General features: G+C 51.4%; 1 protein-coding gene and 1 pseudogene across 1 annotated transcript; one reads left to right on the forward strand and one right to left on the reverse strand.

The window, feature by feature from the left end:
• The first annotated feature begins 470 nt into the window (after positions 1-470).
• On the forward strand, positions 471-2930 carry CSF2 (colony stimulating factor 2). The gene is made up of 4 exons (XM_059174510.1): positions 471-870; positions 967-1008; positions 1684-1809; positions 2487-2930. Exons 1-4 carry the CDS (start codon positions 712-714, stop codon positions 2619-2621), a joined length of 462 nt encoding a protein of 153 aa, XP_059030493.1. The 5' UTR covers positions 471-711; the 3' UTR covers positions 2622-2930.
• A 4810-nt stretch (positions 2931-7740) lies between these two features.
• On the reverse strand, positions 7741-7809 carry LOC131832771 (U4 spliceosomal RNA; annotated as a pseudogene).
• Positions 7810-11818: the final 4009 nt, after the last annotated feature.

The raw sequence follows: 11818 nt of genomic DNA on the forward strand, positions 1-11818 counted from the left end.
GGATGGGTGTCACATGAACACATCTGTCATTCTCCCTGCTCACAGGTGCTGTGGGGCAGAGGTCCATGGCTGGGCAGAGCTTGCTGACTACTCTGGATCCTTGCTGGGAGCTGTCCCAGGAACTATGCCATTTGGCTGGATTCTGCCTGGATGGACAGTGATGCAGGCCTGTGAGGGTCTTCCTCCCATTCAGATCTCTCACTATGGCCAGAGGAGAGGGATCTAGGAGGAGAAGGGGAGGGTTGGTTGAAATAGGCCCCAGGGTAGGCACAGCCAGCCCAAAGGCTTCTTGCGATTCGAGGCAGGGTGGAGAGTCTGGGCGTAGGAGCTCAATTCAGTATCTCCCAGGCCCCGCCCTGGCCACTTCAGGCCAGGAAGTCCAAGCTGTGCCCGGAGGCCCCTCAGAGGGAGTGGGCAGTCTCATTGGCCAGACTACCCAGGGAGGGTTGGAGAGTGCTCAAGGAGGCAGGCGGATGCGCTGCCAATTCTTGGAAGGGCTCACTGATGAAAAACCCCTGAGCCTGACCACCTGGAGGAAAGGCTCACCGTTCCCATGTGTGATAAGGGCCAGGAGATTCCACAGGTCAGGTAGTTCCCCCGCCTCCCTGGCGTTTTGTGGTCACCATTAATCATTTCCTCTAACTGTGTATATAAGAGCTCTTTTGCCAGTGAGCCCAGTGCTCAGAGAGAAAGGCTAAAGTCCTCAGGAGGATGTGGCTGCAGAACCTGCTTTTCCTGGGCACTGTGGTCTGCAGCATCTCTGCACCCACCAGCTTACCCAGACCTGTCACTCGACCCTCTCGGCACGTGGATGCCATCCAAGAGGCCCTGAGCCTTCTGAACAAAAGTAGTGATGAGACTGCTGTGATGGTGAGTGAGGGAGTGCAGGCTGTCCCTGGGCCACCTTGCTGGCCTGGACTGGCCCTGCCTGTCAGCTTAATAAAATGGTATTTTTCTTTTCTACAGAATGAATCAGTAAAAGTCGTCTCTGGAATGTTTGACCGCCAGGTAAGATGTTTCTCTCCAACACACCTTCCCCTCTACCTTGGGGGTGGCTCCATTTCAGAGGGACTTTCACAGGGTTGTCAGTCCACTTTCTCTCCAGTCAGCTGGCTGCCAGGAGGGGCTCTCAGGAGGCCACCGGCCTTGCTCCTGTGGCATTCACGTGAATTCCATTAGCTGAGCAGCCACGGACAGACCTAGCATTCAAGGGGCTAGGGGTCACCAGGGGACAGGTGGGTAGGCGGGACTTACTGCAGGACACAGAGGCTGTGGGCTTGGGACACTCATGAGACTAAGCCCTGTGGAGAGAGCATGCTGGCAACAGAGGAGCACAGAGAGATTTCAGGAACAAGCCATGTTCACATAGCAGGATACCCCACCCTGCTACCTTCTCCCTGAATGGTGGGGGTTAGTGACCTCCTTTCCTGGGGCCTGGGACCCTCTCAAGATGCCAGGGAAAGTGGCTGTGCTGGCTGGGGGTGGCCTAAGCTGAATGGTGCAGATTCATGTTGGCACAGACAGAGCAGTGTGTATGACTGAACCCGGCATCATCCTGTGCCCCTCCCAAGTCCTTCTCTTGGGGGACAGGGCTGAGAACTGGAAAGAGTGACGGGGAGGGTGTCATGTGCCCACCAGAGGGCACTTGTCCACTACTTACCAGGAAATGGACATTTCCCACAGGAGCCGACATGCCTGCAGACGCGCCTACAGCTGTACAGTGAAGGCCTACGGGGCAGCCTCATCAGCCTCAAGCAACCCTTAAACCTGATGGCCGACCACTACAAGGAGCACTGCCTTGAAACCCCGGTGAGTGCCCACGTCAGGGTCCCAAGCTGGAAGGTCTTGGTCTAGGGCGGTGGAGTGGATAAGGAGGGACCTTTGGCTGTAGCTGTTCAGGACCCCAAAGGGGTTCTGTTTAACAGATTTGCCCCTCTAGAGATTGAGCAGCCCTGCCCATTTTCATCTCTAGGAGTTAAAGCCATGGAGCTCTAGGGGCCTATACACTCCCCAGAGGGAGCTGCATCTGTCCTTATTATCATCAGTGAGGTCAGAGGTGAGGTAAACCCAAGGAAACTCAGGTCCTGCCTAGGGCATATTCCAGAACCCAAACACCACCTCCATGGCCCCTTGTGAGGTGCCTAATTGCATGGGAGCAAGGAGGGGGTCATACTAAGATTGGACTCCTGCCCCTTCTGGGCTGAGACACAAAGAGACACCAGCCCAACTGCCCAGCCCAGTAGACCAGCTTCGGGCTGGCGTGTTGTCAGGCTCTTGGCTGTGGCTGCCACTGCCAAAGTTGTGCATCCTTTGGGTGACACATGGTGGCAAGCTTGTCATCTGACCCAGGTCAGCAGGCAGGCTCCAAATGGGCCTTCTGGCCTCTGAGTTTCAGAAGACAGTGCAGAAACACACTGGTGCTTCCCACACATTACCCATTCACACCTGAACTTAAAAGTTTTGTTTTATTTTGTTCTGTTTTTAAGGAAACTCCCTGTGCAACCCAGACTATCACCTTCAGGAATTTCAAAGAAAACCTGAAGGAATTTCTGTTCAACATCCCCTTTGACTGCTGGCAGCCAGAAACAACAGAGGCCGGTCCAAACAGGAGCCAGCCCTGAGAGTGTAGTTCCCGAACCACTGCACTCCTACCCACGGACTGCTGAAACTCAGGATCTTCATCTTCGAGGGACCACAGGGCGGGCCAGGGCCGGGGTGAGGGGCACGGACTTGCTCTGGGCCATGCTGCCCTTGTTACCAGCTTCGTATATGGGGAATGGGGAACATTGTACATTGGCAGGGATCAGTAATATTTATTTATATATTTATGTATTTTAATATTTATTTATTTATTTATTTAAGGACATATTCTCTATTTATTCAAGATGTTTTGCCATAATAATACATTATTAAAAGCCCATTCTTATTTGTGCAGTTTCATTTGTTCTTGACCATGAGCAAATGCTAATGGTGTGCTCCTCACCACAGGGCAAGCGGTGAGGGAAAGAGGAGCCACCAGGTTGGGGATGGGGCAGGATGCTCCAGCAGGGGCAGCCCTGACAGAGCAGAGGGGAGGTAAGAGTTGGCCTGGGTGCTGCACCTGCACACCCAGATGTGCTTCGCTGGATACTCAAGGGTTCCCACTGTAGAAAGAGGTTTTTAGCTTCCCTTGGAAGGTCAAGGAACCTGGTCAGTGGGAATTTTGCTCTGGTACGAGGCCATCCTACTTCCTGAGAAGGCCTGGGAGTCCCTGGAGCTTGGCTGGTCACTGGCTGAATGGGCCTGCCCTAGAGTGAGGTAAAACACCTGTGCCCCTCAGAGGCCTGGCCCTGTGGCCACACCCTGACCCTCACACTCAGGGCCTCAGCCACTCCCAAGGGGAACCAGTAGATAGATTACCTGTTCAGAGGGAAACAAAAAAACAAACCACAGGGTCAGGGCCCACCATATTTACCAAACCTTCCCCCAAATGGGTGATCCTAATCTGTGAGAGTCAGAATGTATATTCAGAATTTATCAGGATATGGCTCTAGTGTGGCATTTTTGTGAGCTGGCTTTTCTTTTTACTTGAAGTTTTGCATCTAACCAGGGGCGTTCCTCTAAAACCCAAGGTCTTCAGGCCAAGAAATAGCAGTTCTCTGTTCTTCCCTTGCTTTGCCTGCCAGGTTGGAGGCTGTGTTCGGGAACCTGTTCCCCTGTGTCCCTCCTGGGGACTATGAGGAAGTGGGTGTGTCCTCAAGTGTCAGGCAGACAGGACAACAAGGCCAGCTTTCTCCTTGACAGATGGGCCTGAGGAAGCTGGCTTGGTGCAGCTGTTGTCCGTCTTGCTCTCTCTCCACCCCACTCACTCTCTCTGCTCTGGCCTGCACCTGTAGACAGCACTGGTCCTGGCCACAGACCTGTCCCAACAGGCAGGCAGAGAGGTCACGACTCAAAATTTGATTACAAATAAAAGTTATTAGAGCAAGCATGATTTTCAGCAAAGACAAGAATCCATGAAGTGTGCTGTGGTCATAGAAAATGCATGAAAAGCACATTTTGCCCAGCGATAAGGTCCTCTCTGTCTTCCACGTAAGCCAGTGATGACTGATAAGAGACTTAGCATTTCCTTAGACTCACTTATATAGGTACCCTTCTCCACAGAAATGCTGCCAAGCTCAGGGCTCAGATCAGCGTGGAGCTACCCTCCAGTCCTACCATGTACCTGTACGTGTTCCTGGCTTGTGCACTCTGGGGATCAGAAAACCATTGCGCCTCCATGATGACAGCCAACGTGTCTGCCTACGACAATCACACGGCAGTCTGCGCTGAAATTCAGAAAGAACTTTTGGCTGACAACATTATATACAATGTAAGTCTGGGTCTTCATCAAACTTCACTGCGCTCAGTGGCCCTTTGTGTTTCTGATCGATTTCTCCTGCTTTCAGGGTTCCTTCAAAAGGCCCCAGAACACCAGTGAGGTAAGGTGCTGTTGCCACATGTACCTTTCTGACCACATTTGAAAGGGATCATCACCCCAGTCAGTACCCATCACAGAGATAAGAACAAAAAACACTGGAGTGAGGAATCCTGGGGGGGCGGGGAGAGTTTGAGTTTGGGAGCTCTAGCCCAGTCAACAGATGAATCAGTGGCCAGGTTCTAGGCTTTTCCCAGATTAGCCCTGGGCGTAGGGAGAGACCAGACACCATTGCACCTGTGGGACACCTGTGGGACAATCAGGGTAGGGCCTGAATTTGAGTTCAGGGATCCATCTAGCCAGGGTGACCAGGGCTGGATGAGGCTGGGGTTCAACTGTACACTACCACCAACCCCCTGCTCTTCACCCTGTTTCAGGAGCCCTGCTATGGTGAGTTTACAAAAGACTTCATCTCCACCCTGAGGGAACTTACGAAATCTTACACGCATGACCTTCACATAAAAAAGGTTTATAAGGACATGGAAGAACTCACCAGAATCTGCCCAAAGCTGAAAGTAAGTTACTGTTTGCTCTTAGAGGATAGTTAGGCTACCATAGCCAGGGGCCCAGTGGGACAAAGGGCTTCTTATGGCCCCCACTTGCCACATGTGAGGCCTTACATACTACTTTCTGATCCAAAAAAAATACACTCACTGACGGGCTGGGGGTTGGGAGGGTGGGGATTTAGGGGTTGTTTCGGAGGTTTCTGTGATGCCCTCTGCCAAGCCCCCATGCACAGGGGTCAGTGTGGAGCAGGTCCGAGTTCAGAGCAGGGCTGTTGTGTAATCAGCCTGGGGAGCAGGAAGGGCTGCTCAGTGCCAACCCCAGCTGGGCAGCCAGTCCAAGGGAGTTTTGGTTTGCCATGCCATGCCTGGGGCTCTTTCTGGGCTGATAAGCCTCACTGGGAATCCACTATGTAAGGATGGATAGTGGTTTAGGGGGGTATGTTCTTGGGAAATGACGGAGGTATTCCCATGTGTGGCCCCTGCTTACAGAGGCCCCTATGTGCTCCCACCCTGCTTGTCCTTGTGTCCCTGTCCTGGACCACTGAGGGACCTGCCCATGTTTTGCTGGCTCTTACCCCACGGCTACAGGTGGACCTGACCCTGTACTCCACTATCACCAGATGGCCCCCAGTGTGTCCCTAAGATAGATGGGGAAGGCCTGCCAAAGTTATCTCCTAGGTGGTGGAGGGCTTATTATAGGACCCTTGTGGCTTATAGAAGAGAGTGTGCTTTTATTTTTTTCTGCTAAAAATATGACTTAAATATGTCTTTCTTATTTAGCCAACAAAATCACCCAAGAACTGTACTACTGAGGAAAGTAACTTCTCCCAGTTTAAGGAAGCCTTACAGAGTGTTGTCATATCCATAGAAGGATGGAAATCCTGTAAAACCATCAAGAACAGACTCTGAGACCTTATCCTCTCACTGGAGCCTGGCTAGAGCTGCAAGAAATAGGAGTGGAGGAGGCTTGGGAACTATTTATAGCAAGGGTGGGAGTTTGTTGGCCCTGTGCTGGCTGATGAGACTGTGGGTGGGTAATGGGGGCAGGGGTGTGCCTGAGGAAATATTTCTGTAGCTGATTTAACAGCACCTGCTACTTCAATAAAGCTGGTATATGTAAATGCTGGTGAGAGTCATGAAGAGTTCAGTCTCCTGGGGCCCATGACAGACCAGAAGGGGCAGGGGGCTGGGGCTGATGGCCCCATTACCGGGACTTCTGACCTGGAGAGACAGGAGTCTCTCAGGAGGAGAGGCCTAAGAGGGTGAGCAGGAGCCCCTCCTCATCAGCTTCTCTGCTGCCCCTCTGGTGCAAAGTGGACAAAAGAAGGGCTCCATCAATCTATGCAGCTTGTTACTAGCCCTCTTCTCCCTGTGTCCTTCAGAACTCGAATCAGAACCTTTCCTGGATCCCCCCACCCCCAGCTTCACTCAGCACCCAGCCATCCCTGGATCCAAGAGCCAAGACTCAAGGCTAAAGCCCCTTCCCTGTGTGGTCTCTACTACTGCTCTTGGGGGCTCTAAATCTCATTCTCCACCCTGCCCTCCCCTGCCCCTTGCTGAGGGCTGATGTGACCACAGAAGGGTCAGACCTGGTAAATGGCTCAGAGGAATGGAGGCTTGCAGCCTACTCACAGATGGCTGGGCACAGTGGGGAACTTGGACCAGGTAGGGGGCACCACAGGGACCAGGGACATCTCTAAACCCCCAGCTTCTTCTAGACCAGAAAATAGCTCTCCAACTTTAAAGTAAAGCCCCTCACCTACAAAATCTCCCACAACACCCAATGCCCCCTTGGCATAAAGCACCCTTGCTGACTACTACTGCCCCCACCCCAGAGCATGGGGTGCTGCCTCTGGTGAATCCACCAGCTGCCCTGGTCCTGAGGTACTGCCACACTGAGCTACTGCCACACTGAGCTACCAACTTCTGACCCCTCACCCTCAATTCAAATCCTAACCCTGATTTGAAGAGTTTATTGGAGGTGACAGCCTCCAACCATTCAAACCTCTCAGACCAGGAGGTCCTTCACCAAACCAGGAAAGATAAAAGATCTATTGCTCTGGAATACAATTAGGTATCAAGCTGCAACCACAATATGGCTCAGGTCAGACCTGTCTGCAACATCTACCTTCTGACAGACTGCTTAGCTTTGAAGCTTAAGATTATGCCCGTAGCCAACAGACCTACCATGGCCCTGCCAACCCCCATCCCTTGCTTTAGACTTCTTAGACTACTCCCTGTGCATCTCTACCTTGAGAGGCCACATCAGGCTGGAGGTCAGCAAATGTGACTGAGTAAAGTTGCCAGATTATCTCAGAACATGGAGGACAGCCCTGTCACTCAGGTGTCAAGGCTAATAGGGTCAGTGGTCAAGGATGGTTATAGCCCTGAGAAAGCCCATGGTACGTCCCCGAGAGGCTGTGAGTTCCTGTCCCTTGGGTACCTCACATGCGTGCTCAGGGTTCCCAAAGTTACTTCTCTCTGATAAGCACTAGAGGCTGTGGGATGCATGGCAGGATGGGGCTGCAGCGACACAATGGGGAGAAGACCCACCACTTTACTGCTCCAACCTCGGAGCCTGAGGCATCTAACAGTAGAGCACTGGGGCCTAGCTTATACACCCTTGTCATCCCATTACTCTGTTCAGGACATCAGGGTGTGTACACAGGCCTGGTCTGCTACTAACCTGCTGTGTGACATTGAACAGGTACCTCTGTCTCTCAGTCACAGTTCATAAAGGCAGGGTGGGCTCTAGCCCCAGAGGCCAGACCACAGCCTTGTTTCAATTAGCAATAATCGCGCCTCGGATAAACCTCATTGGCTACGATACTGCCACTGCGCAAAGCTTCACAGCCTTGTTTCAGCATCTTTGTCACACTATAGGGCCTCAGAGCATCTGGCTCAACTCTAGGAAACTAAGGTTGACAGAGAGGCTCTGTGCCTCTACAGGGAAACAGGAAAGTTGGTAAGAATAAAGGTGGGATGTCAGTTCTTCCACAAAGAGTAACAGCCCCCATACCCTTGTCATCCTTAAACCTTGGCCAAGGCTCCCAAACAGCCATCCATGAAGAGACCCTGCAGTGAGAGCCACTTGGGTTTTCTCTGTGTCCTAGTTCTCCCTCAAATAGACTCCTATCTGGACAGTGGCACTGTTCCTGTTGCGGGCTGGAACCAGGTGGGAGAGCCATGTGAGTACTGCTCTGGAGACTCAGGCAGGCCAGAGCCCACAGTTTTCTCGGAGCCTAGTGGCATGACTGCTTTAGCATCTGTGGAGAGGCTGGTACACTGGAAGGCCAGAGCTCTGGGCTGGATACCTGAGCACAAGTGGCCTGACCTCCGGCTGGCTGGGAATGGCCCTAGGCACTCTCTTTCCCTAGGAGACCAAGCAAAATATCCAGGGCTGGGTGGCTCAGTCAGATAATCATCTGCCTTCACCTCAGGTCACCATCCCAGGGTCCTGGGATTGAGTCCCACATTGGACACCCTGCTCAGCAGGGACCCTGCTTCTTAATCTTCCTGCTGTTCTCCCTGCTTGTGCACACTCTCTCTCTTTCTGACAAATAAATGGAATCTTTAAAAAAAAAAAAAAAAAAGAGGACCAAGTTATATCCCTCCAAGGGAGATAACCAAAGGCAAGTGAGGGTCATGCTTAGCCTGACCCTGAGGAAACACTCTTGGGTTTGCTAGGGCCATCTCTAGACCAGGAAGGAGAGCAAGGTGGGGTGGCCTGAGAACAGAGGCTCACCCATACATCAGGACTTCCCAGGACAGTAGGGCAGCACCTCTCCCTTCACTTCACAGGGACTTCACCAGGGACCATCTCAACTCTTTATCACCTCCTGCCTCCTGGGGGCCTCCCTTCTCCCCTAAGAACTCAGCAGTACTGAGGTTAGAACCAGGACACACAAAAGCGATCATATAGCCTCTTCCGTAGGCTAGGCCTTAAGAACTGGACCACCCTGCTGGCAGCCACATGGCAGTCTCTCTCACAGGCCTTAGCATGGCTATACGCTTTGATGCAGCCTTCAGATGTGGGAGATCACACAGGAGGAGGCAAACTTCATCCATAGAAACAGCCAATGCGTCAGTCCATGAATTAAAATGATGGACATGAAGCTAACGCGGCAAGGCCCCTGTGAAAGGGCCAGAATGGCGTCAAGGCTGGGATGACGCCATGTGGGATTGGGATTTTCTCCTTGGCTTCCTACCCTGTAGTGGTATAAATGTGAATGTGGCTGGATGTGAGGAAACATGCTGAGCACCAAGATGGTGGCACAGAGCATGTGGTTCCCTTGCTTATGGAAAATTTGCATCTTCAGTGTCTTCAGGTAAATGGTGTCCTGTGGGAGCCTGTATTGAATGACTCTCCAACTCAGTTATTCAATCAAGATGCTGGCGATTACCTTGAAAGGGGGCTGCTCCCCTCAAAAGCCCAGAAGGTTAGATCCTCTTTCTAAGATAACATGGATAGCAAAAGAGGTCTGGCTGCTCTTCCTTGGCCAGCAGGATAGGATGCCCAAGGCATCCTCAGTTAACCTCACAACTGTCCTGTGCCTAGAGTTACAGGTGGCACTACACATCTAGCCTGCACCACACAGCCCTCAGTGGGGTCCTGGAAACTAGGTTCTGAGCCCTTACTCCTCTTGTTTCCTGCCTGCCTATATATGTATGAGCTTGGGAATTCAGGGTCTTTCTGACTGAAAGTGGGGGGCAGGGGCTGCATGGACCAGGCACATACTGTGCCAACCTGGGCTTCTGAGCAAGCTGCTATTTGTGCTGAAGGCACATGGTTGAATCCAGCAGATCCTATCCTGGCCCCTCCCACAGTGTTCCATGGGCTTCACAAAAATGAAATCTGGCATTCAGGTCTCTCTCAGGCCTCAGTTTTCTTAAAACTGTCGAGTAGGGTTGTGGCAGGCACAGAGAAGTGCCAGCCCCAGACCAGTCTGCTTGAACAGAGGGAGGCTAAGACAGGACAAGGTCAGGAAAGCCCATTTCTCCTGAGAGCACCCTGATGCTGACCCTGCTTCCCCAAGGAGTGAGGTGGGCAGAATGTTCAGGGCATCCAGGTCTGCAGAGCAGGTCAGAGTAGAGCCAGCCCCCAGGCTGGGATCTGGGGCTGAGGGGAGGGTCCTCTTACCTACTGTTGGTGCGGGATGCTCCCTGCCCCCAGGACCCAGAGAGGCCTGGCCTTTGTGCAGGACCATACAGGAGGTCAGCTCTTTGGAATCCTCAGGCCTGGACCCCAGAAACCCCCTCACTGGACCCTTCCAAATGGCTGACCAACTTCCCTGCTGTGAGGAGACCCTGGGCTGCCAGGAAAGACAGAGCTTTACAAGTTATTTTTCACTGTGGTTTGAGATAACAGCAGTGAAACAGTTTCATGTTGCTGCCACTGATGTTATCTCCGGCCCAGACCTACTCTTTCAACTTAAGAAATGATTAATTTTAAACCTGTCTCCCTTTTCTTTCTCTTAACTTCAAGGGAAGATCAGCACAAATTCCCCGGGTTCTGCCCGCAAATGGACTTACTGGACCCTCACCCACAGGCAAGGCCCACATCTTCTTCAAGATCCTGCAGTCCTATTGGAGGCGGAGAAAAGCCTTTCTAAAAATATTTGTTTTGAGTTTTCACTAAGTTGTATATTAAATACATTTCAGTGAGATTCTATGTATGCTTATATCAAGATAACCAACACGGAGAGCCAGATATGGAGCATTTTCTAGCATCCCCAAAGGCTGCCTGTGCTCTTCCCCTTCCCGTTAGTATCTACTTCGTTGGGTATCTAGCCACTTTCACCACAAACTCATCTTGCCTTTCTTCAATTTCATTTAGGTGGAATCAGAGACTGTGCTTCTATGTTTGATGTCTTTTGTACATTATGTGTGTGTAATTCTTTATGGTTGTGGCAAGGAGCTGCAGTCTATTCTATTTTGTTTCTGCAAAGTAGTCTATCATGTCCCACCGTGTATGTCCCCATTTCACTGCTGGTGGATATTTTGGCTGTTTCTGCTTTTTGGCTCACATTAATAAAGCTATGAACATTCCTGTACTCCTGTCTTGGTGAGCGTTATGTATGCATTTCTGTTGGAAATGCTGGGAATGGTGTGGAATTACCAGATCATTGGACATACATATTTTTAGTTTTAGTAGATATACTACCAAATATTTTTCTAAGGAAAAGTGTTTTATAAGCAGTAGTATTGCTGGTTCACCTGTCTTTTGTAGAAACTGCTTATCCATCACTCTGACCTCTTTCATGTGATCTGAAGCTGCTTCCCAAAGTCCTCCTCATTTCTGGAATTTTTTCCCTGCATTGGTCAGTCTTGCCCAGCTGTGAACATTGTGACAAGCCAATTGTTGGGAAACAAAACCCAAATCTGATTAGTAAGCCTGGGCCTCAGACCTTGCTCACAGGGCCATTGGACCTGCCCTTAGGGAGCCTGGCTTGAGCGGGCTGTAGGGAAATCAGCTCATTGATAAGAACAGAACTTAGCCCATTTACACTCGCCACTTCCCCATGCTACTTTGGCTGTGTAGGGGCTGCCTCCACATCTGCATCTCCTTTCGGGGGCAGTGTTGTCAAAAATGGCCCAGTTTCACTTGCCAGTGTGTTTTGCAGTGGGGCCTTTGTCCATAAGTCTCTTGCGCCAGAGTCTCTGGTGGGGAGGGGGGTGGCGAGAAAACTATTATGTGCTACCATCCTAGAGGAGAAACAGGCTGAGGGGCTCCATGCCAGGGAGTGTTCTGGGCTCCTCTCGGGGTCTCCATTCCCTCGCTAATTCCCCACCACATCCTTATACTTTCACTTTCTTGGTCCCTTCCAAATCTGTGCACTTTTCCATTCTTTAGCCC

The sequence above is a fragment of the Mustela lutreola genome, chromosome 5, assembly GCF_030435805.1.
Source record: "Mustela lutreola isolate mMusLut2 chromosome 5, mMusLut2.pri, whole genome shotgun sequence".
NCBI lineage: Eukaryota > Metazoa > Chordata > Mammalia > Carnivora > Mustelidae > Mustela > Mustela lutreola.

Excerpts from the sequence above, each read along its gene's own strand:
- CSF2 (XM_059174510.1), top strand. The coding sequence starts at position 712 with ATGTGGCTGCAGAACCTGCTTTTCCTGGGCACTGTGGTCTGCAGCATC. Across the intron at positions 871-966 it reads GTGATGAGACTGCTGTGATG|AATGAATCAGTAAAAGTCGT; the intron begins GTGAGTGAGGGA and ends TCTTTTCTACAG. Across the intron at positions 1,810-2,486 it reads AGCACTGCCTTGAAACCCCG|GAAACTCCCTGTGCAACCCA; the intron begins GTGAGTGCCCAC and ends TCTGTTTTTAAG.